Source organism: Sinohyriopsis cumingii, chromosome 18 (assembly GCF_028554795.1).
Source record: "Sinohyriopsis cumingii isolate HCF-2022 chromosome 18, ASM2855479v2, whole genome shotgun sequence".
Lineage (NCBI taxonomy): Eukaryota > Metazoa > Mollusca > Bivalvia > Unionida > Unionidae > Sinohyriopsis > Sinohyriopsis cumingii.
In genome coordinates this window covers 7119272-7139863 of record NC_142978.1, presented here as the reverse complement: position 1 = coordinate 7139863, position 20592 = coordinate 7119272, and the positions used below count along the sequence as shown (strand labels likewise).

The window sequence follows — 20592 nt, the reverse complement described above, 5'->3', positions numbered from 1 at the left end:
GCTTTTAAGACTTTCAAGTCCAAAGCTGTCACCCTGGAATACCACAAAACAGCTCGTCGCTTCCTGATGAAATTTCCTGATGAAAAAATCATAGGTTTCTATTTTAATGATGAATTGTTTGACATGTTGGGTGGTGACATAAAGATGAGGAAGAAAATAGAACTAACACTAAAACAAAAAACTGTCATTTACGACAACGATACTTTTGTCAAGTATTTTCGTACCCCGGTAGAACTGAACCAAGGACTGAATTTGATCTTTGTGTATTCCGATGTGGTGGAATACAACGTGGTGGGACACACCTCCGTGCCGTTACTGCGTGTCATTCCTTTCAAAGTGGACTCTGCCACGATCGCTGACGAAGAAGGTGGAAACACTTACCACGTTCACCGCGAATTTGTCCATCCTCACTATTTGCCCGTCAGCAAGTCGTATTTGGACACGGTCAACATTACTATAAAAGGAGATTTGGGACAAGATATTCCATTCACCAAAGGAAAAGTCACGGTTAAACTCCATTTTCGAAAACGGTTCTCTCACGACTCGTAAGTAAGTAAGTCATGTATCCAGTGTACCGAGGGGTTGCTCGACAGCGAGGACACGGTTTAGGAGACATGTTAAAATCGGCCTTTCGTTCGGTGGCTCCAGTCTTGAAACCGATGGTGACACGAGGATTGCACGCCTTGAAAGATGCGGCACTGACACAAGGCAAAGAATTTCTCCAAAATGTCATCATCGACAAACAAAACCCTAAAGAAGCCTTCATGAGGGCTGGCAAAAATGTCTTGCTGCAAACGGGCAAAGACATTTTAGGCCGACGAGACACACCTATAAATGCCCTGCACGCTACCGAGTCAAGCATTCAGCAAGGACAAGGCAGAAAGAGACGACGAAGAAGAAAACACCCTTTCACCAGACTTCAAGCGAGAAAGGCCAAGAAAAGAAGAACCGTTCGAGACTTAGACGTTTTCGATTATTGAAACACAGCAACAACAAAAAATGATGCACCGAGAGTCTTGCGCCTGTTCCAAGACGGAACTGGATCTGTTTGCCATGCCCCCCACCATGATGACGATGCAAGAATCCCAATGGGTGGAATTTCATCCCGTCTCCTCATTGGCAGCCTCAGCTCCCATCGAGTTTGAAATCAAAGGACAGCCCGAAGATTACATCGATCTGAATAGCAGTTACTTGTACTTGAAAATCCAAGTTATAGATAAGGATGATGGTCCAGTAGATGCCACTGAGATTATAGCTCCCGTCAACAATTTCATGCATTCCTTGTTCAGCTCAGTGGACTTGTACTTGAACAACAAACTGGTTAGCAGCAGCATGGATACTTACCCTTACCGTGCCTACCTGGAAAATCTCTTGACGTACGGACCAGATGCCAAGACAAGTCATCTCAATGCCTGTGTGCTGTGGGTAGATGACGAAGCGGGCAAGTTTAAGATAGCTGACGCAGGTGACAATGACGGCTTTGTGGCAAGACGAGACAGAATCACAGGCAAAAAGAGTTTAGAACTGATGGATCGTTTGCATTTGGACATGTGGTTGCAAGAGAAATATTTGCTGAACGGGGTCAATGTGCGCCTGAGACTGAATCGCAGCAGTGCCACTTTCCATTTGTTGGCTGATGAAACTGCTACTAAGGGTGGCAATCCTAAAAGCACAATCCTACAAGCCAGACTCTACGTACGGCGCGTGGAAGTGTTACCTAAAGTGGGAAACGAAATCAGTCAGACGTTGAGCAGAACGACCGCCAAGTATCCCATCCGACGCGTGGAAGTGAAAACGTTCACCATTCCCGCTAACCTTCAATCCATAACCGAAGATCATCTGTTTCAAGGACAGTTACCCAAGCGTTTAATCCTTGGTATGGTCTCGAATGCAGCCTTTAACGGAGCCTTCGCTGAAAATCCTTTCAACTTTCAACACTTCAACGTGAAGAAAATCGAAGTCAGTCGCGATGGCAAGACCTTGTGTACCCGACCTTTCGAACCTGACTTTACCAACAACAATTACTTGAGATCGTACTTGTCCCTGTACGAAGCCACCGGTCAGTTAGGAACCAACACCAGTCACGGCATTGAGTACGACGAATATGCAGGAGGCTATGCTTTGTGGGCTTTCGATTTCACTCCAGACCAAGGCAGCGACGAGGGACATTTCCACCCTATAAAATCTGGCCAGATTCGTGTGGAACTTCAGTTTGCAGATAAACTACCAACGACAGTGAACGTCATCCTGTATGCAGAATTCGATAATACCATAGAAATCAACAGTTTGAGAGAAGTCATTCTAGATTATTAGAAAGCCATGGAAGACTGTTATCCCTCTTTACCTAGTGGAGAAACTTTGGAGATGGAATGTAAGGAGACCGTGGAAAAAGAAGAATCTCAAGACAAAGACGAAGAAGATATCATAATGAAGTCGAGATGGCCAGAACAAGAAGCCCATTTAGTCTGCTGTTTTGCCAAACACTTGGTCGACAAAATGACGGAATTGATCAAGATAAATTGTTATGGATGTCAAAACGATCATCCCAGTCAAATTCAACACGATAAATGCCTGATGTTGAGTCAAGAAGAAAAATTGGACGAGTATCTGGACGAAGCTTGGAGCCTCATCTCGAACAAAGACGTGTTGCACCAGTGGTATAAAGACTTGCGTGAACATTCTTGTCCACCATTAACCACACAAGAGATCCATCGCATCGAAGCTCTCCTGAAACAGAGTGAGGAAACAGAACGAATAACCGTTTATTCGTCAGACATTTTCAAGCAAAAAGTCAGGATCGAATTGACGACTTATTATTACCTGTGAAGAAAACAAACACAAAACAATGGATACCTGGGAACTTTATTACCTTTTGAACCACAGTTCTTATACAGCTTCTTGGAATCCCGTCGTCTGTGCTAAAGATGAACTCCCTCATCGCAAACCTAAAGACCATCAAGCTTACGTGATCAACACGGACGACAGTCATCTCCCAGGAACCCACTGGGTAGCCGTCTACTTTCCTCAAGAAGGATGTGTGGAATATTTCGATTCGTACGGATTGCCCCCTTTGGAAGACGATATCATCGACTTTATGAGAAGAAATGCTCAAACCACCCGATTCAATAACGTGAAATTACAAGGCACAGATTCCTTGGTGTGTGGACAGTACTGTGTGTATTTTCTGCATCATCGCAGCCTGGGCTATTCCTTAGAACATTTAGTGACTCATTTCGATCCTCGTTCTTCTGCTAGAAACGATGTGAAAGTACATCGATGGTTTTGTGACCAGTATGCTTATCTTTTGTCTCAAGCTAGGAAACGTAGTGTCCATCAATGGCCTAATGATTTCCAACAGTGGAAATCACAATTTCATTCACAACGTTGTCAGCCTTGTTTAAAGTAGATTGTATTTGAAGAAAAGAATGTTAGTGATTTGAAAAAAAATGTTTGATGTTATTATGTTGAATTATTGTTAAAAATGTTGTTGTTTAGTGTTAAGTGATTTTTTGAATAAAAAATGTTGTGTTTTGAAAAAAATGCCTTTGTGGTTTGTTTAGCTATAAGAATGTTGGATTGATGCTCTTTCATTTCTTACTATCCCTCTCATGAACGTTGCGGCTCGAAAACCGTGTGGGGGATGTTTTCCTTCACGTCCGCGCTTTCACTTTAAGAACCGGGTTGTTCCCAGTCTAGCCATCCATTGTCGACTCATCCTCCTAAGAAGATGTGCTCCAAACTAGCTAAGCTCAACGAAGCCTACGTGAATTTGCATAGGGTCAGACACAGTCTGATACCGAAGCCAGAAGAAATAGAGAATGTGAGAATGTTAAAAATCACTGAAGACCTGATAGAAGAGCTCTTCAGAGAAGAAATGAACAGGGAGAAAGAAGAATGGACAGAGAAGTACAGACTTCAAAAACAGCAGCAACAGCAGCAACAACAACAGCAACAGCAGCAACCTGAAGCTGACAGAGGCTTTGTCGATTGTCGTATCGACACCAAAGAATTCTTCTTCTCTTTCCGAAGAAGCAGACCTATCGCCAGAAAGTCTATCCTCAGAGGACATCGCATTCTTAGAAACTAAAAAGAATGCCATAACAAAACAAAAAACAGCCCTTTTCAGGGCTACCCAATACTCTAGAAAAGAAATAACGATCGATTTGCCAATGTGTAAAGGTAGAGTAGTGTGAAAATAAACACTAACTCTTTATAAACATTTTGAGGGTATGTGTTAGTGTGATTGTGTTTATAAGTGATAAAGTAGGTTGGTGTGGATAGTAGATTAAAATGATGTTTGTTTTTTGGGCTGTTTGAGGTGTATATTTGGGGTTAGATTGGATTGTTTTGTGTATGTGGATAGTCTATTGAAGTGATTTATAAAAAAAATTTATAATAGTGATGGGTAGCATAAAAAAGTGAGCGAGTGTTTCTTTTAGGTCCGCGCGTTGTTGTTGTTTTTTAGGTCATGATCTAGGTAAGATAAATTTTATGTTTTTAGGGGGATGTTTTCCTTCACGTCCGCGCTTTCAGTATAAATTGAAACTCGTTGGGCAGTCCAGCTACCCTTGTTGATTGATCAACACAGCCAGAAGAATGACTAGCAGAATAGTGAAACTGTTAGAACTCCAGATGCACCTGGAATATGCCAGGCGGATAGTAAACGAACTATCAGCGGAGGCTATAGTAGAAGAAGCAAGAATAAAGAAGGAAGAAGAGGAGAGAAGACAGAGGGAAGAAGAGGAAAAGAAAAGAGAAGAGAGGATGTCATTTAATATTCCTGAAACAGAGGATTGGGGTGCTGAAGCGAACCATCCTCCCTCTGCGCTCCCCAGAAGAAAGGTGAAAGAAGACTGGGGAAGAAGATGCGTGTGCGGCGCAAGGCCAGGAAGGTGCAACCATTAGATAGGTGCATCTGGAGTTTTAAAAAAAAAAACAGCCCTTTTCAGGGCTACCCAATACTCTAGAAAAGAAATAACTATTAATTTGCCAATGTGTGTAGGTAGAGTAGTGTGAAAATAAACACTAACTCTTTATTAATAGTAGAAGTGTATGTGTTTGTGTGTTAGTAAGAGCTCAGGTAAGTTTGTGTGAATAGTAGATTATGGGTTTCTTAGCAAATGTGGAGAGTATAGTTAGGGTTATATTATATGAAATGAGAAAGTAGGGGGATGTTTTCCTTCACGTCCGCGCGTTGTTGGGTCATGATCTAGGTAAGATCCATTTTATGTTTTTAGGGGATGTTTTCCTTCACGTTCGCGCTTTTCGTATAAGAACCCACAGTATTAGTTGTTCAAACCATTCTGCAAAGAATAAAAAGAAGATGGCATCAAACCACCTTAACAAAATGGAAAAATTGCAAAACGTGATGGACAATTTAGGAATGTTTGAGCAAATGTTGGTTAACCTAAACGAGGATCACTACTCATATAGTCCCCATAGAGTGAAGATGGAGATAAACAATTTACGAAAAATGAAGGTAATCATTAGTGATCTGTTGAAAGAAATAAAGGAGGAAAAGGAGGATGAAGAGGAAAGGATAAGGATGAGAGAATGGAATGAAAAAATTGAAAAAGAAGAGGAAAATGAGAAGAGGAAGAAAGAAGAGGAGGAAGAGAAGAAAGAAGAGAAGGAGAAAAAAAAGAAGAGAAAGAGTGTTGGAGATAAAATAAGAAGTTGGTGGAGGAAAAGGAGAAATTAGAAGAAGAAGAAGAAGAAAACCCAAAGGCCCTTTTCAGGGCCAGCCATATTTCTCGAAAAGAGATAGTCTTTGAATTGCCTACCCCTTTTTTAAAAAAATTTTTAAAAAAAAAATCCCATGTTAAATTCCCCTTGTCCGTAGAGTGACCCACGATTTATTGCCATGTTAAATTCCCCTTGTCCGTAGAGTGACCCACGATTTTCTCCATGTTAATTCCCCTTGTCCGTAGAGTGACCCACGATTTTTCGCCATGTTAAATTTCCATTGTCCGTAGAGTGACCCAGGGGTCCCTGTAATGCTAATTCCCATTGTCCGTAGGGTGACCCCTTTCACTACTGATGGCTCTATTATTGGCTTCTGTTAATATTATCAAAAGCTAACGTAGAAGGAATAGACGGAAGGAAATTTACGGGAAGATGGACGCTGTCAGTGTCGATATATTCAAGTTTTAAATTTGCAGTCAAGCTCTTCCAATGAGAAGTTCCGATATCGATTCATTGATTTCATCAGTTAAATCTTCCCGTTAGAGCTGTGTTACACAAAAAACTAGTATATGCATCGGAGTTAATACTACGCTGACAGTCACAACATTTATTAATAATTTGTTCAATGGTCCATGACAGTAGGTTGATGCGAAACGATGACTCTTGCTAACCACCAAGTAAAACATTACAAATTGCACGATCAGGTAAGGAAATATATGTAGAATTGAGATTTTGTGGGTGCGGAAGCCAATCATATTCGTGAATTCCACCGTTTATTTGGCCATGGAAGCATACATCTGCCTGATTTGATCATATGTTTATATTGGTATTGCTAGTCGGATGTCTAAAGGTTTCTCTTCAAGCGTACTTAATCGGTAGCCACTGATTAAAACAAACGTCCGTACAGTCAAAAATGCAGTGAGTCTCCATATTCGACCTCAAGACTTTTGTTTGAGGTTGTGACCTGATCTGTTCAATTTATTATCATGTAGGACACTATTTGGGACGTTTGTTCATTGAGAGGAACAATCCGTGGGTTTCGAAAACAAAACACCACTCTGAATGTTTCTAAATAGCACGTTGAAAGAAGCATCTTTACTTGTTAGCAGGAGTATGGAATTGAATTGTCCGGCTTTTGGCGTGCATTGTGACACAACACGTTCGGTTGTTGTGCACTTATGCTGCGACAATATTCATCGAGCCTACATTTATTATTATATAATTTACATATTGGGTTGTGATATCAATAACTGTTTTGACTGGTCTGAGTTCTACTGAGAGTTCTACTTCATTGGGTCACGACTATTTGTTCCTTTCATACACTTTGTCGCTAAGAAAAGATGCATGTTTTGTCATACACTCTTGACCGTGCATGAACAATTGTTGTCTTCAAGAGCTCCTAGTATCTTCTGCATTATGTTCAAATGCAAAGCTGTGATATTTTTCCAGGGCTGTGGCTTGTTGTGACTGCATTCTTATCTGCAGTTTATGAGATAATGCATATTTGGGATAGCAGTCGCATCATATTGTGAATTCTTGATGATAATTAACTATTTTCTCACTGCTGGAGCTTTACAAAAGTGTTATCGAAGAATTTTCATCTTGGAGGCTAGTCAACATATAATGCAAAATCCATACTCTGCCTTTTCCCCATTAACTTCAGAATTCTATCTAAGATTTTGACGATTCGCAGGTTCACATTAAGAAGATTGTACTATAAAACTATAGTGTCATTCAACGTTGCCGCTTCCATGTATTATGTCTATACTTGCTATTTTGGGCGCCGCCAATGACGTTCTAAAAGAAAATGACAAAAATTACAGTGTTGGACTTTAGTTGTACCTCATATATAGTAATTTCTTCTAAAATGCTTGATACTATAATTTATGTCAAGACTAAATAGAAATGAACTCCGAGGCATATTGGTATCTTACATTTCTAGATATTTCATACTCAAAATGCCATCTCAACATTTACTGAAGCATTAGCTCAGACATATTTTTCTAATCTAAATATATATATGCAAATCCTCTAAAAAGAGACAAGTGTGTTTAATCCCATTTTCTTCCATTGTGCATGTTATTGCTGAAGTTAAATATATATATTTGAAACATTAGTGGTAAAATGTAGGCGACCTTTGTCCGTTACCATTCCATGTAAACTACACAAGTTTAGAAAACTTAAACAAATAATAAATTATACTCGTCATATCACTGTATTTTAGCTACACATTGCAACGGGTGATGGTTGTAGGTTAATTAATATCATTGCTATTGCGATTTTGACTAAGGCACTAAGGATATTCGAGTCACAAAATTGGTACAATAAATCAACCGACGAACGTTTAAAGATGGACTCTACAATGACATCACGCTGAGAATCTTGAATGTTTATTACATGATTCCCGATGTTTCAGATATCAGGCTAACTGAAACATATAGTGGTTTTTTGTTTTTTTTAGTTTGGTTGTCAAATTCAAAGGTTTGAACACTCGCTTTTAGACTAAGAAACCTCTAGATCGTTAAAAGGCAGCTGTTACCAAAAGTAGAGAGTGACTGGAACTTCACTTTTTTGCACCATTATATTTTGCGTGCTAATAATAAATAATAATAATAATAATAATGAGGACATTGTATAGCGCCTAATCTTTAGAAGCTCTAAGCGCTTTACATCATTAGACAACACCTGAAACATAAAAAACATATATAATGATATGATTACAAACAAACAAAAACATCATGAAATTAGAAAACATAAAAAACATGCTGAAAATATTTAAGGTAGGAAATATTATTAGGTCTTTAACTTTGTTCTTGCAGTCGAAATAAGAGAGTTTTAAGAGCACTCTTGAATGGGGTCACTGTGTCTTTGTGTCTAAGTTCAGTGGGCAATTCATTCCATGTTGCTGGGCCCTGGTATGCAAAAGAAAGTTGTCCATATGACTTCGTTTTCATAGTGGGAATAATGAGTATACGATTGTCAGAAGAGGAGCGTAAGTATCTTGCTGGTGTGTATACATGGGTGAGATCGGGTAGGTATGTTGAACTGGAGGCTGTTAGTGAAACGTAGCACAGAGAACAAATTTTGGATAGCCAGTGTAGGGTACAGATCAGCGGGGCGGTATGCTCTGATCGTGGAACTCTAAGTATGATCCGAGCAGCTGTGTTTTGAACTTTTTCAAGTTTCCGGAGCAGATATTGAGATGAACCAGATATAATTGAGTTACAATAGTCCAGTCTTGAAAGTACTAATGAACACACAAGTGTTTTAGTGGCATCAACTGAACGATATTTGCGAATTGAGCTGATGCGTCTCAGCTCGAGATATGCAGCCTTGCATATGTTCATGACATTTTGGTGCAATGTGAGAGTACTGTCCAGAGTAACACCTATGTTTCGTCCTGATTGTGTAAATTTAATGTTGGTGTTGCTAATATTTATTGTTTGAGGTAAAGGATGTGAATGAGAAAGTCTTTGTGTTGTGATCAGATATGCCTCTACCATGTCTGTAAATCATAAATTATGTAGCTGTGAAGAACTAATGAGAAAGTATATGTTTCAGCGATGACAAGACTATCCAATAATAAAAGTAATTATAAAAATATCTCCTGAACGTTGAGATTTGTTTTATTTCTATGATTAATGATAGATGGAACAAATTACTCTTTACTACAGGGTTTAGTTACACATTCAGTAGTTATATTGTCTTATTTATTATATCCTCTCTTATATTATCTCATCGATAGGTATGCGTTTCGTGCACTCGTAAGGTCAACTCTATTTCCTTGATTTCATATACTCCTTGGCTCAGTTCGAACGAACCCAATCAAGTGTCTTACTTGAACGAATGAATCGTCTATGATTATTTTCTGACAGTACGAGTCGAATTGGAAACTTATTTGTCTGAAAAGCAGCCATCATATCGTTTAGGTTATTGAACATAGTTAAAAAGATTGAGAAATTTCCTCTGGTCTGAAATATTAAAATATAATATTTGCTGTACACTTCATTATACATGCAGTAGTGAGATGTATTTTTAAACAATTGTTTGAGTTGCAGTATATCTGCAGTTTAGCAGCTACATGTATTGTTTGTAGAATTATTCAATATCACGATAGTAATTATTGTTATACAGTGGTATATAAATACAGTGGTGAAATGCATTCCCCAGTGTGAACATTGTCTTTATTCTTGTCTGGACAAATTACAGTGGTATATAAATACAGTGGTGAAATGCCTTCCCCAGTGTGAACTTTGTCTTTATTTTTGCCTGGACAAGTATCTGCAAATTAAAACCGTATGACAAAATCACGTGACCATGCGCTTTACATTTTTACTTTAATAGGAGACTATATTATATATTGGATTGTAGGAATGTAAGAGACTAATTCATTTGTAACATAATGCAAGAAATATTGTATTGATGCACAGTGGTGCAGTGCTAAATAAATAAGTGTGAAAACGCAAAAAGAAGTTGGGGAACGCATGCTACTCAAATGCTTGGGGGGGGGGGTTGCAATAGAGAGCTCAGAAAGTAAAGGAACGCATAAAAACAGTAGGGGAACGCCGTTCCCACTGGTTTCTACCGCACTACACCCCTGCTGATGCACTGTGTATCGATTCTCTCTGTTCGGCCTGCATGATCTAGAACACATACAAACTGTATAAATGTTTTGTCTTGTTTCTGTTGAGCTGTAACTTGAACTTGATGCAAAATCAAGAATTAGTCTATGGTCTAGGAGCTCAAGTATATTTTTGTTTCTGAAACATTGCTCAACAATGTTTAGGCTAGTTTGATAGTTGAGAGTACTGGAATAGGAAATTATTGATTTTTGTAAGATGTGGTCCAGTACGCTCTAACACAAACATATTATAAAATAACACTGATAAAATAGACAGGATGGTAAAATATAATTAGTTCCATGAAATGTCGAAGCCTAGATTTTATGAAATATTATCCTGGCACCATTCGGTTATAATTCCCCGTCCCTACTCCTACTCCCACCACCAGCCAAAATTGGTTGGGGTTCACGGGTGGAGGCAACACCTTCGAATGTAGCGACTCAAGATATGTGACAATTCGCTAGCTATGTAAGCGGGATTTAACAAACAGCTATATATGAAAAAAAACCAATTTGTTTCTATTTCGAAACGTATTTTGTTGTGGTTGATTATCATTTGATTCGACATAGAATCTTTAGATATGTGATTATACTTTTTTAAATATAGAGCAAGATTAATATAATCAAACAAGGTATAGGAGTTATAAATATTTACAAGCTGCTCCCCTCCTCACATACAAAAGAAAAATGCCTATAAAACAGGTTAGAAGATAAGTACTCGAAGTCCAGGAGATCAAACGGACATCTATATTTCAGAGATTTAAGAGAGCTAATCCCACATTGTATGTATGGATGAATGATTATAGGCAAGAAATTCAGATATTATAATCTTGCAGGTAAAAGACTTATTTTTCATTTCTCGCAGGAACCAATCCAATTCCGCGAGTAACAGAACCTATCTAACTTTTATGCATCAGTGCCCCAAGCTTTTACATGGCTTGATCATACGCTCAAATTTCTATAAATATAATTTTTACTTAGTGATAAAACAATTTTTCGAAAGTCGTATTATATCAGGTTTACTTATAGATATATACATATTTATGATATTTTGAAAAATTAAACTAAACCTGTTTCCCATGTAGATTATAGACTTCAAAATGTTTCCAAAAAGATGAAGGTACGAATCTTTATTGCAGGTGGTACAATCGACATAACTGTCCATGAAGTGATGGGTGATGGAAATCTAAAAGAACTTCACAAAGCAACAGGTGGTGCTTGGGGAGGACAAGAGGTAGATGAGGCTTTCAAACAGTTTTTGATCCAAATCTTTAGTGGTCCCGTCTTGATAGAGTTCAAGCAAGAGGCAATGGATGACTACTTGGGGATATTTCGTGACTTCGAGGTGAAGAAGAGGATAGTCATTCCAGATGTTGAAGGTAAATGTGTCATCAGTCTTCCCTTAACGCTGGTGGAAATATTTGAGGAAAGAAATAAGAAAACTCTTCAGGAGGCTTTGGTTCAATCACCGTTTGCTTCGCAACTGGAGCTATTGAAAGGAAATAAACTAAAGATAGGTAATTCCTTGATGCGTTCTTTTTTTGATAAGGCTGTAGAGGGTGCATCGAATCACGTTCAAACTTACCATAATGCTGAAAACAAGTACGACATACATGTTGCTCTGCTTGTCGGAGGTTTCTCGGAATCACCAGTACTTGCAAGTGCTGTGAAAAATAAGTGCCCATCTTGGTGTGTTGTGGTCCCTGATGATGCAGGACTTGTTGTATTGAAAGGGGCCGTTCTATTTGGACTCGATCAATCGGCGATTACCTACCGGGTATGCAGGTACACGTATGGGATACATATTATGAATTATTTTGAGGATGGCGTGCACCCAGTAGAATTCTTAAAAACCACTTCTGATGGGACACGGTATTGCTTGAATGTTTTTACACCAATGATCAAGGAGGGTACTTTATTTAAGGCTGGGGATGTTGTTTATGACGAGATACACCATTCCAGCGATGAGAAAGAAGATTGTTTTGACATCGGTGTATATGCTAGTACGGATAAAGCTGTAAAGTATATAAACGACGACTGCTGTACATTTGTAGGCCACCTTAAAGTGGATCAGCTTGACATGAATAAATCCCATAAGGAGAGAATATGCCGCATAATCATTTCGTTTGGCAATACTGAAATTCTTGTTGAGTCAATAGATGTTAATACTGGAAGAAGATTGAAATCAACGTTTGATTCTTTAGAATGATTAAACATATTTCTTCTAAACCATAGGTATCATTTGCTATTTACCAGTATATTGTCAGTAATATGCTTTTCAAATCTTGAACATGGAAAAAACATACAAGATGAGGACGAAGGAAAGACAGCATAAAATTTGAATGTATAATCTGTTCTCCATGATTTGAGGAATGTCTTTATGACTCCATAATTTATTTCCTGGATTACACATTTGCTAATCGCAGTACGTATTTTCCTTCATAATATAAGAGATATGTGTTTATGAGAACAATCAAGGCAGTTAAGGTGAAACGAGATTGATCAAAACTAAAGAAAAATTAATCTAAATCATTAATTATCAAACAAACCCTCGAACAATTAACATAACCAGAGACTTTAAAACTGATATTACAGACAAAACACTTCACAAACGACAATTTTGTAAACTTACCCAACCACGCCCAGGAAAAAATAATAGAATCTCAAAGACATGATTATCACAGTGACCATCAAAGGCAAATTGAAGAATAAATTAAACACCACTTAAAAAGGTAAAATTTATTTGAGAAAAGTTGTTCCAATTATTTTTCAGTCAGATAGTTAAAAAAACAACAGAGTTTAGCATACATGAAATACTAATTTATAATAACTAGAAATTTAATATTTATGCTGAGACTTTTCTCAAGTAAGACCTTTTTGATAACAAATAATAGAACAACTGTGACTAATCCATGGTGTTAAACTAAGGAAGACGAAATCAAACCCAATATGTTTGTTCAACGTAACAAATAATTTAATTATCTACGTTATACAATGAAAATATAAGAGGAACTTAGAGTATTGTGAGTCAAATCGAAAGTAATTCTAATATTGCGCCAATCCATATTAATCATAATAGTTTTATCACATGTCCAAAACAATAGAATGTTCATAATGAATTCCAAATCTGGAATGTGGTGGTGTACTAATAAAACTGAATGTGATGAAGTGCCAATAGTCTTAATGTGTCACAACGGCATTGTCCAGCAAGGTTTTGAATGAATTCACAATAATATAAAATTAATGTTACTGTCAAAAGATCATATGAGTGCTTTGTAATTCCAATAAATAATAATAATAATAATAATAATAATAATAAAATATTCAGTACTTCTGCAGAATTTAAACAAAATAAGAACAGTAATAGAAACAGGAATAAGAACGAATTATTGTTCACGTCTTCCGCCTTATATAAATCACTACGATTATATTTTATTTCTGTCTCGCAGTACGTTTCTACTTGGTCTATTTTGCAATTCTTCCCCATCTGACTTATATTGAAATACTCAACAATCCGATCGGAAATTTACCCCAAACTGTAAACAGGTTCATTATCATTGGTGGGTTTAAAACTAAAATCCAAGTTAACAACCTATTTGTAGCTCATTATCTAAAATATAATCTACACTTATGGACAAAATTACCTGTATGGTATGTTTTTATAGAAGAGATCACAGCAATCTAAAATCATAAACAGTAATTAAATACATAAGATAAATACACATAACACAGTATATGATTATCAGGCAAACTTTTAAGCTATCCAACTTTATTGCATTGTGTTGTGACAATGGCCTTTAGGTATTCAATGCATGTTTGTCACTGCTGACATGTTTTTTATTTTGTATTTATCTTTCATGTAGTACAAAATAGTTCATTGTTAAACAACTCATGAGAGAGTACATATCTATAATACATAGTTAATACTAACCGCTTAAGTAATCGTCACTGATGGTTTGCAGCAAAACACGTGAAGAGTATTTATCGAGTATTGGTTCATTGTAATTACTTTCATGAACACAGGAAAAAGGAAAACAAAAACCTACGAAATGCAGAGATGATTCTAATTTTGCAATGTATCTGCATGCTTACGTCTCTGTGTGCTTGGATAAATTTTACTAGTCTTGCTATTTCTATATGGTAATTAAAATCTAAAGTGTCATATTTCTTTACGAGAGGGCTTAATCTTTGAAGGATATTCCATAATTCTTTGTTCCCCCTAAGAAAAATAGATTTTACTTTTGATTCTTCTGAAGCTAATGAAGGTATTACAGAAGGTCGCGATACTTGTCAGACATTCATATCTAAAATGAGTAGTGTAAACTATGTTTGGAAGCTTATGATGTACTGTCAGCTTAGAACGAGATATGGCTTTGTTGCACTTGATTTATCTCACGAATGTCTAGAGATTCGCTTTTAATTATAGTCTATCGTAACACCTCAAATGATAATGCAGACAACCCAAATGATCAAGAATAATATTTTTGTAGCTTCTGCAGATACAGCTATTTCTTGAATGACTAATTTAGATAAGAATATAAGATGAATACTTGAAAGTCAAAAGCAAAACAGAACACAAACAATAAAGGTTTGTGAGTTTTCTGTAGTTACAGCGCTTTGTTTTTTTATGTGAAGTGCTCATTCAGTAAACTTCAGGAAACTTGATCAAGACATTTTGCTTTTAAGTTCTCTTCTCTGACACACAGTTATAATACTTCATAGGTATATTCAATATAATCATTAGTAATAAATCGTTATGAAGTAGGTCACAATGATCTGCTTTTTTAATAGTTTGGTTTTGTTTAGACCATGTTACAGCTGAGAATAGGAAATATAGCGTTCTATGCAATCATGCAAGTGAATGCGATCTTGATATGCTGATCAAATTGTATCTGTCATTTTTGTCATTTATTGCAAAAACTGCATGAACATTTTATTTGTCAATATAAGTATGCTATGATTGACATTTATAAATACAAGTACTGTGCTTCATAAGTCAGCAGGTGTCCTGGAAAAATTTGAGATACATCTGGGAATGAGTTTCTTTGGAAATTACGATAGGATGCAATAGTGGCTAATTGTATTACTCATTGGTGTCAAACCTTCTGTAAACCCTGTTAGTTTTATAAATTTAACACGTATAGAGAGGGTTTGCACTGATTTGACATGATCTAATTTTCATAATAACACATTTATGATAATTAATTTGTGTATCTCGTGGTTTTCATTTAATGTTAAGGTGGTAATGATCGTTTCTTCTGTTTTCACGTTAGAATGTACTGCATGCTATTTACATTTTGGTAGTATTTTTGCATTTACCTGTGCTTACTTCAGAACAGCATAGCACAGTTGTTGTCCTTTTTAACTCATGCACCCCTTTTCTATTGCGACTAGATTGACAAATAGCAATCCCCCATTCCTGCACATTAAGTGTAGCTAGGTTCATCAAATTCCTGAACATATTTGTTAAGTTACGGGGATGAAAACAACTTTACATTAACGCTAATGCTGATGGATAACATTGGACTCGATATCTCATATTCTTCTCTTTAAAAGGAGAGAATTTTTGTTCTATAAAAAATTGGTCCGGTCTCTAGTTTCAATACATTTTCACCCATTGTCACCAAACGTACACTAAAGACGCAAAATATGATTGGTTTCAGATTTGGTTGCTACTGTGCCCATCCATCTTATTTATGATGCAATTCATATTCTGGTATATCTAATGATATCAAATGTCTGCTGCAGTATATCTTGCTATTGTCATGCAGTGTCCCAAAACTGGAAGCTCTTGTTCGATAACAACTCTTATCATGTCTACGACAGACACAAAGCAACGAATACAAGGATTCTTTCTCTCATACATTCTTAAGCTGAAAGAAAATATTTCATACATAAGAAATATCTTAAGAAGGTCATTGATTAAGGTGTGAGCGGAAAGATATTTATAACCGTATCATGTTTCTCTCTGTCACTCTCAAACATATATGCATACCATTGGGTATAGAATAGCTTCGCGAATGTGTTTACCTGTTTCAGATTTTCTTTTATGATTCATACATTAGCAATATATATATATATATATATATATATATATATATATATATATATATATATATATATATATATATATATATATATATATATATATTCCGTTTGCTAATTCTGATAGATAATAGTGTGTGAAATGACATGGAATAATTCAGCATCTTGTACTGAAAGAAAAATAAATAAACACATGCAAACGAAGTGATATATATTTCTGGTCCATGTATGACACTTGTCCTCCTATCGCTTCCTATTTCTGATCCATCTAGCTATATACATAAATTTAATAATCGTTGTGAGTCCCGATGACCGTTAGTCAGTCTAGGTATCAGATTAATGTTTCATGCATAAGTCGTATAGTGGGATAGGAATTATCATTACACCATGTCTTTAACTCTGAGAATTGGGAATTAGTTATGGCGACTATAATCCATTTAATATTACGCTGTTTCTACGAAATTTAATTAGAAGGAATATAGTGGTATCTGGTTTCGGCAATTTAAAAATATATATTTCTTGCATCGTCTACATAGAAGGTTATAATGGAGAGGAACTTTGTAAGTTGCACAAGTTGTACCCCATCATTTTACCTTATAATATCATATTTGTGGCAAAACGAAATTATTAAACTAAACACTGTGATATCAAAACAAGAGAGTTCTGAGTGTAGCTGGTGATCTTGTCTAAAAAGGGAAAGTTGAATACAGCGAAAACTAATTGTTTAGAAACTCTCTTATTTTGCAAATTAATTAATATGTTTTCTCGATCCATTGATGAAATTATTTCATGACTGAAAAATATTGTTAAGAAACAATAAGTCTTGTTTCTTTGTAATAATGGAACAGATTATCCCGCCAATAAAATAATTTAGTCTGGCTTATAATTTAAATTTAACTGCCCCCAACTTTGACCAGGACGTGATCAGTTAATATATGGAGAGTTTTATCCACACTACTAAAGTGTAATAGGGTGGATACAGCTGCTCCGTATATTTACTGAGTATCTTTAGTAAAAATTGGCTTAAGTGAATTGCTATGCAGTGTGTGGGAAATGTGACACTTATGAACAACACAAATGTAACTATGTAATGTAAATTAATGATCACATCTATTCAACTTTGCTTCAGCCCACGGGAAGAATTTAGAACAACCTGCACATATGGTCTTGTTAGAAGATACGTTATAAGAAAATATGAAGATAAGATTGAGAACATGAACTTTTAAAAAGAAAAACCATGTTAACATATTAGTGCTAAAAGAAGTCAAAGGTTAAGATGATAGATTATAATGACATGCTATTCAGTTATGGTTTCATGTAGTAATGATTGCACGACTGAAACATTCCACGTATGTTGATTTCAAAATATGTATAGAAAGGAAATTGTTCTAAAATGAATTGTATTGCCAAAAGACGATATATATTTCTTTTTCAAATTAGAACTTGACAGCCTCTGTTCAGCAGCAAGTTAACCAAGGCTAGCCGGCATCTCGAGTGTATACCCGCGTATTGTGAATTATTATTCACAAACCTTTTTGTTGCTTGTTTAATAAATTGAATCAAATATAGTTGAGTAATATTCCATGTTTATTCTTAATAAGTTTTTTTAATTACTTTTTCTGAATAAGAAATAAATATTCTGAAGTTTTTTTAATGACGTCTAAATATCGATTTTCAGAATGCATAACGTTTTCTCATTCGTGTGACAGAGAAATGTAGCTGTTATTCTGAATTTACTTTTCTTATCCCAGCCTGTTCGTCTCAGTCATTATGTCCACGCGCTATGAACTACTTTTTAAAAGAAGAAACCCCTGTTGTACTCTGCTGCGCCTGACCGAGTTGTTATGAAATCAAAAAACAACGACTGCTGTGTAACAAAATAAAATTCACTCATAAACAAGTTCAGATCTCTCCAAATTTGATAACACACCATACAACATTTTCTGAGAGAGATGGACACACGCAGCTAGTTAAATTATTTGGAATTTTGCGAAAAACTACACACAACATGGGGAATTTTATCTTATCTGAAAATAGGTACATTGTCAGGTTAGCATCATTAAATGTAGCTAAAAGTATCTAATTATTTTTAAATGCTTTGTGTGAAACCAATTAGGTACTGTTAGTTAGATACGATGACGCTGACCTGAAAGTTAGTGAGCTACAGATATGATACAATTCTCCATATTGTATGGAACGAACTATCACATAAAAAACTGTTCCAGACATACGGGCAGTACACTTCACTGACTACAAAATTCATACTCTATCAAGATCATCCGCAAAGCCAGCAACAACCAGAAATGTGCTATGTCTGACCTGCTTTCTTCAAACTTTGTCTAATACACCTAATCAGCCCCATTTGAATCAAATATTGTAAACAAATGACAATTCATGCACTTGCAATCAGAGTGTTTCATTCATCAGTCTACACGCTATTCCACATTTCCATGTATCGTCTCATTGTATCAGTAATAGCAACACATGTCATATTTTCAGGACAGAAAATTTAAATGTCTAAGAATATCGTGCATTAAAAATCTTCTCAAAGTCATTACACACTTGGTTAGACTCAGCTGTGTACTTTATCGTACCGTCGCCTACCTTAGAACTTTTTCCAAATTAGAACTGATGAAAGTCAGACGTTATCTGTATAAAATATATTAGGTACATATTGTTATTATCCCATGGCATCCATCGTTTAATATGATAATATAGTAATGATATCAAATGATTTTTATGTTACTGTTTTCTCCTGTGTGGAACTTGTGTTCTTAGAGTCGACTGTGTACCCCGTTGCCCTCATTAACATAATCGTATTAATGCGCGTTTACCACAAACGTACGAGGCTCGAGACGCTCATGATGCAATAATTGCAACACGAAACAATTAGATAAACATTCAGATTATATTAAAGGAGTGCAAAACCTAACGACCTTTATACAGAGTGAGAGGCAATAACAGTACCGTTGAATGCAATGTTTTGATTCTGCTAACTATATTGCAAACAGCCGGGTTATTTTAATTTAATTGGAAAAAAAATTGGGTGAGGAAAATAATCTATGTCGGTGTTTGTAACAAGACAAAGACATCTCAGTTACAGGGTTATGTTCATGTCTCGGCAGATCCTCATGTGGAGACAAATAATGTAACTTTCTGACTGGGATTTCCTTGTCTAACTCCAACAGAGATTATATTAATCTCAACAATGAGACAGAGAATTCTTGCAGTTTCGCTAACCATGCTTTTCCTATCTCACGCAGGTATTATCATACCGCAGGTATTTTGGGTCGTGATGTCCACGCGCTTTTACCTAATTTATTAATGGACCAAACCGCTGTTGTCTTCTGCTTGGCTCGATAGAGTTGTTTTTCATTCCAACAAACGCCGATGCTTTCGGGAATTTGCCAAAATAGCTTTTGGAGGAGAGAAACAAATAATTTTTAAAAAAGATTTTACGGGCACCACTTAGGGCAAGACAGCTTAATTCACTAATGAAAAAATGGTTATGAAAACAAAACAGATTTGCCAGATTTGGCTTCCAGACGCAGTACAACTAAAGCGTGAGAAAATATCTATGTAAGAAACTCATAGAAAGGACTGTTCCGCACACACAGACTATACACATCATACACATCGCTGGCCAACAAAAATCCTAAATCTCTCAACAACTACATAAAACGTAGTAACAACCAGAATGTGCTATGTCAACCCAGTTCTCTTCTAGCTGTTAAACATCCCCATTGTGCCCCAGTTGAATCAAAGATGTACCTGAAATCAGAAGTGACAAATCATGCCATTCGTAATGAATCAGTTATCCGTCCACTGGTTTTTCCACATGCAGATTTCCCTGTAGCATATCCTTGCACTACTAACAGCAACACTTGACATATTTCCAAGACAGAAAATATCAATTTTACAAGAAACCGTGAACTTGAAAGTTCAGCACATGGTTATTCGTTAGGAGCTATGTTTGAAGGGTCTTTCATACACAGGTGGTAATCTTACAATTAATATCAATTACAATGCCACTATGTTGCAAGAAGTTTAAGCTCCTTCAAAGAAAGGAGAATTACGTAGGACAGTGGCACATATTTCTAAGTACCTATGAATAAACCATGCTACATTTCGTTCTTCGCTGTGGTCAAGAGCTGTATATCCAGTATAGTTTCATTATTTACCATAAAACGTTTCTAAAGTAGAACTGATGAAATACATATTGCTTATTTATTGTTGATTTA

The 20592-nt window shown here is 36.3% G+C and overlaps 1 protein-coding gene across 2 annotated transcripts in view; it reads left to right on the top strand.

The window, feature by feature from the left end:
• Positions 1-16367, top strand: part of LOC149776029 (heat shock 70 kDa protein 12A-like) — a 78074-nt gene extending 61707 nt beyond the window's left edge. For both annotated transcript variants that reach the window (XM_089941810.1, XM_089941811.1), the window contains exon 5: positions 11446-16367. In XM_089941810.1, the coding sequence (XP_089797936.1) occupies positions 11446-12515 (1070 nt within the window). In that variant the 3' untranslated portion in view covers positions 12516-16367. The remainder of the gene's footprint in view (positions 1-11445) is intronic.
• Positions 16368-20592: the final 4225 nt, after the last annotated feature.